We start from the raw sequence: 5,431 nt of genomic DNA, 5'->3' as shown, positions 1-5,431 counted from the left end.
TGGCAACTTTCCAGAAGCCTGAGCAGGATTAAGATATACTATGAGGCAACTTTTCAAAAGCCAAGGACTGGAAAGCGCTCAGATTACAAAATATATTGTATTTATATATTTATAAAATAGGTGTTAAATGTATATTAAATGTGCTAATTCATACATAATCCATATACAACATGCTGCCCACTTTTTATTCTGCCTTGGTCCTATGGAAGTTCAAATTCTAATTATTACACTGACACTTCTGCTTTGAATCCCGTTAACCATATGTATGCATCACCAGCGGGATGAGATGAAGTGATACATTATCACACAAAAAATGATATATTATCACACATCAATGGAAGCAAAGTAAGACAAGACATTATATGAATTAAGAGAACTTTTGTTTGTTTATTTTTGGATATAAATTACTTGTATAAATTCGAAACATTATGTGAATACTCTATCAATCATGGAAATTTAAAAAGTTTAGTAAAGTTTTGGATATAAACTGCATGTATCAATAAATAGAAACATCATATGAACATTCATCCATCACCCAAAAATAAAAAAATGGCTATCAAACAATGAAACCTGGTCTATTGAAAGAAATATATACAGTGAAAAACAGTAAATCAATCATAAGCATGCGAATATAACATCTACAAATGATTAGCATCGGTCTTTGTTGGATAGTATGGGGCGAGGTTTATGATTAGGCCTCCAAGAATTCGAACAATGAACAGGAGGTATTGTGGGTGACTGTGATTTTACATAAGTATTCCAGCAAAGTGGGTATTGTACATTGGCCACTGGTTGTAGTTCAATGTCTGATAAACTGATTCCCATGCACGGAATGTTGTCACTGCAGGCGAGGTGAACGGCTTTGTAAGCGTAAGTGCCTCTAATTTCAGAGTAGGTAACGCCAGATATAGCCACTGCCGATGTTTGGTTGGCACACCTTCCATTATCGCAGTAGAATTGATCAATTACAACTGGGATTTCCACATTAGAAACCTGGATGTTGGAAAATGAAACGTCTCGGACAGATCCTGATCCTCCCTGCATTACACACCATATTGATAAAATATCCTCAAGTTTGTTTTTCTTTCCAAATTAAATCAGGCTAATTGGAAAGAAGTTAGTTGTTTTTAATTTCCCAAATATTTCCAAAATCTACCATTCATATTCTTAAAATACTATTTTATAATGTAGGGATGGAATTTCACCGGCGGTCACTGAGTGATTTGCCCATTAAATACAGCCCAAAAAAAATTCATAACCATCATAATCTTTTGTTAAAATGACTAAAATAAATGCTAGAGTTGTCTAAACTGTCAAATTTAACTGGTAATTCAGATTAGAAATTCCTACTCTAATTTCACATTATTAAGTATCACTATCATACCTGCCAGGTTTTAATGCGAACACCATTTAATGCATCTTGAATGGAAACATCATAAACAGTAACATTTGACACACATGCTTTTGTTTTATCCTTTCCAAGTGCTCCTATGCTGATTTCCAAAAGTTGTTTCTTGATCAGTTCACAACTGTAACTGAAGAAAGGAAGTAAATTCATTCTCAAGATATGGTGGCCAACATGTTTACCTGATGCCATGACCTGGACCACAATTGATATTGTGAACCCGTATATCAGAACATCCTGTTTGCAGGGATACACAGTCGTCCCCTAGTCCCCACATTGGAAGATTTCAGAAATTAATAGGCACTGAGGATAAATTAGGTCAAAATGAAAGAAATAGTTTAAGTGAACTATTTAAATTCATATATTCCAAAATATGCATTAAAATAAACTCAAAAAATCAATTATAAATCAATAGCTATAACACTTAATTCAGTAGAATTTAATTAGTTAGAAATCTCACTGAGATAATCCCACTTACTCGGATGACAACACTTACTTTCAACCAAAAAAACCCATAACAATATATCCTAATAGATTGAGCTAATCCCACTTACTTGCATGGCAACACTAAAGAACCATTACCTCCATGAAAAAATTAATACATCAGATAAAAGAGTTGAATGCTGAATGTTGGTTTACCACAGCCAATTGTTGAATGATGTATTTCAACGTCGTGAGAATTTTGAAGATGTACTCCATCTGTATTTGGGCTGTTCCCCGGCGAGGAGATTGTGATATTAGAGACTTTGACCTGAGTGCAACTATCGAACTTCAGGTGACATTGAGGACTGTTTTGAATGGTTATGGTCTGGACTGTCACATTGTAGCTTCCATAAAATCTCAATGCCTGCCAGTAAAGTGAAGAGTAAAACAAGGGAATTCTAAAAAGAAAAAATATTGTTTTTGCAAGATAAGGACAGTCCTTCAATGTGATGCTCACCGTGGGTTTTATGCCGGGCATTTCCTTTGAGGGTTTTTTGTGCTTAGGAGCCGATTTTCCTTTGCTTTTACTTAGCTGTAGATATGAAAATATGTAAGGATTGATGTTGTAGTATGTGTAAAAACATCAATATGAATTTAATACAAAGTTTGCGCTATCTTTATTTTGATGTTGATGGTAGGTTTAGTTATATTTTAAAATCAGATGGATAAGAAGGGTTGATATTAGAATTTTACAGAGAGTATTTACACCAAACCAAACAATTAACTAATTGATTTTGTTGTGTGGATTTTAGAATATTCTTAAAATCTGCAATCTAGATAAAAATGCCCTAAAAAAATACTCGGAAAGGAACCAAATAAAAATGCCAAAAAAAAAAAATGTAAACAATTGACTTTGCTCAAACTTAGATCCAGTTTTTTATTTTAGGAAAACTGAAATTGAGTTAAGTTCAACTCAGATGTTCAGAAACGTTTGATACATGCATATTGATTCAATACCTGATCGTCCCATGAAGTTCCCCACCAAGCTGATCCCCGTCCATCAATAACGCCATTACCCTGAATGGTAATGCCTTGGAGTCTTTTAAACTCGATCCACTGTAATAAGCCTGAACCCCATACTTGAGAATTCGTTGGCGCAACAATGGTTCCATCGATCTAAACAAGTCAACAAAGTCTAAACTTTCAATAAAATGCAGTTAACTTTTTAAAAAATATGTCGCATCTATACAACTAATTATATTCAACGTCTGGAAAAGTAGTAACCTGAAAGACGAGGTTGGGGTGACAAGGTCCTACAAAAGAAATGGGATTGACAAAGAAACAGAACTCGGCTGGCACTTCTACTACAGCTGATTCCACTCTGCATGCAGCTTCCCAGGCTGCTAGAAATGCCTGTTAAATCAAATAAATTTCCATTAGTTGTGTCGAGTGGTCGTTTTCATGATCAATAATTGTGCAACATTTTTTTTTCCTTTCATTTTCTCACCTTCGAGTCATCAGTGGTTCCGTCGGCCTTGGCTCCATAAGAGAGAACGTCGAAAATCTTGGAATCTCCATAGTAGGAGCCATTGTAGGCTTCTGGTGGACTGGTGTTGCTAGAGCCTTTCTTTCTGCGAGAGTATGGTTTCTTTCTACCTGTCCTGGCGCAGCCATGGACAAACATAAGAGCCAATAATATGAATACTAGAACAAGGGAGGCAGCTCTTCTTCGGGTCGACATTGGCATGCTTCCAAGAAGATCTGATCTATGGCAGAAGCAAAAACAAGACGTAATACTCGTGGGATTGTTTGGCTCAGGCCAGTTTGGATAACCTATACCTTATAATGAGTTGTCTAACTTAGCCACAAGTTTGCTAGGATAGTGAATTTCTAGCCTAAATTTTGCAGCTAGGATAGTGAATTTCTGGCTTAAATTGGGCGAGAATTATGTTGGGGAGAAATTTGATTGTGAGAATGTTTAAATCTGTTTTGATGGCGGAAATAAATTTGGCTTCATAAAAAATTCAGCGAGCAATCAGAAAGAATGAAGTAGACATGACGATGCGAGCAATAAGAAGGAATGAAGTAGACATGACGATGAAGTGGAAATGGTTAGGGACTTAAATACAAGTAGCGGCGCTGGATGGCTTTTCTCTGGTTGTTGTCTTCTAGTACTTTAGAAATGGTCTCCAGCCCCGGACTGTATGGTGAGGAATGTTTGGTTCGAATGTTTCAGTGACATGAGAGCGCACAATTCTATAGAACGTACTTTATCCGGCGGTTTTGTCCGTTATCTGTGGCTTTTCTACCGTTTTATCCAATGGAACCTGCAGCTTTTCTGCGTTTTTCTGAGTGGGGCGTGTAGATATCTACTGTCTTGTCCAGTGAGCCCTGTAGCTATTCTATGTTTTTACTATTCTATGTTTATTCTGAGTGGGCCTGTAGTCGTAGATATCCGTTTGAAAGTTTCTGGTCCATGCACTGTGAACTGAATCTCTGGAAGGAAATTGGAGTAGGTAAGCTCTTTTTTAATTGGAATTTATTAAAAGAAGGATCTCCTTTCTCTTTTGTTAAAGTGTAGGTTAGCTACTTTTAAGGTTGGATGGAAAAATTATGCAATTACCAATATGCATATTTAAAAACGCTACATATATCAGGAAAACAATAAAAAATTTAATTTGTTTTTAGAAAATTTTGCTGAAAATTTTGAAAATTCAGGTTATAGTTGTCAAGTTTTAGGATTTGTTCAGGTTATAGTTGTCAAGTTTTAGGATTTGAGTGTCATAGTATTTTTTTTTGGTGCTAAATCTATTTCCACTTTCAAAAAACAATTTAAACACTCCCACAGTGAAATTTCTTAAAGAATTTCTCTCCAACAACAATTGTAGCCTCATCAGACAACCACCTTACCAAAATGATGCTATGGAAAATTTATGTACTGACCAATATGATGCTATTATTATACCTGTCTAAAGCTTTGTTGAGTTTGGACGCTTTTGGGATAATTTAATTTTCCTAAATAACTTGCTTTCTCAATGCCTCTTTATGAAGTTTGAACCTAAGACTTGGTGGGACTAAAGCCCGCACAAAACAATTGGGCTTTTTTCTAACTTTTCTCTAGGCGGTTAATCCTTGTTCAAACTTTGTCACACTTATTGAAATGGTATATTCTAATTGAGATTTTTGATAAGCATAAATTTGAGTTGTGTAATCTGCAAAGAGGATGAATCTATTTATACATTCAAAAACTCATTTTAAATAACAAGAAATCATAATTTCCTCCAATATTGTATGTTGGATTGCTCAAGAAAATATCAAAACCCCTTATTATGTAATCTCTAGATTTATCATGTACAATTCATCTAAAAATAATATATATTAATTTTAAAATTGATTAAATAATTACAAATTTATTATAAAATTAATTTTAAAATTGATTTTTTAATTACAAATTTATTATAAAATTAATCGATCTCGTTGATCTCTAAAACTCTGATGGCATCAATATTATTATGTAATTTATAAATATAATATGTAAAGTAGCAATATAATATGCATAATTGAGAACTTGTTATTGTTTGTTTTTTTTTTTTAATATATATT

At 34.3% G+C, this 5,431-nt stretch overlaps 1 protein-coding gene across 1 annotated transcript; it reads right to left on the bottom strand.

Annotated features, from left to right (window-relative positions):
- Positions 1 to 648: 648 nt before the first annotated feature.
- On the bottom strand, positions 649 to 3,968 carry LOC149249692 (polygalacturonase At1g48100-like). Its single transcript, XM_089453444.1, has 8 exons — positions 3,336 to 3,968; positions 3,113 to 3,241; positions 2,846 to 3,004; positions 2,346 to 2,420; positions 2,045 to 2,252; positions 1,588 to 1,669; positions 1,385 to 1,493; positions 649 to 1,038 (listed from the first exon to the last, which is right to left on the bottom strand). The coding sequence occupies exons 1-8, from the start codon at positions 3,573 to 3,575 to the stop codon at positions 649 to 651; spliced, it is 1,392 nt and encodes a 463-aa protein (XP_089309570.1). The 5' UTR covers positions 3,576 to 3,968.
- Positions 3,969 to 5,431: the final 1,463 nt, after the last annotated feature.

Source organism: Pinus tabuliformis, chromosome 7 (genome assembly GCF_031772625.1).
Source record: "Pinus tabuliformis cultivar Carrire ecotype Pingquan chromosome 7, CPIR1, whole genome shotgun sequence".
Classification (NCBI taxonomy): domain Eukaryota; kingdom Viridiplantae; phylum Streptophyta; class Pinopsida; order Pinales; family Pinaceae; genus Pinus; species Pinus tabuliformis.
This window is presented reverse-complemented; position numbering and strand designations above follow the sequence as displayed.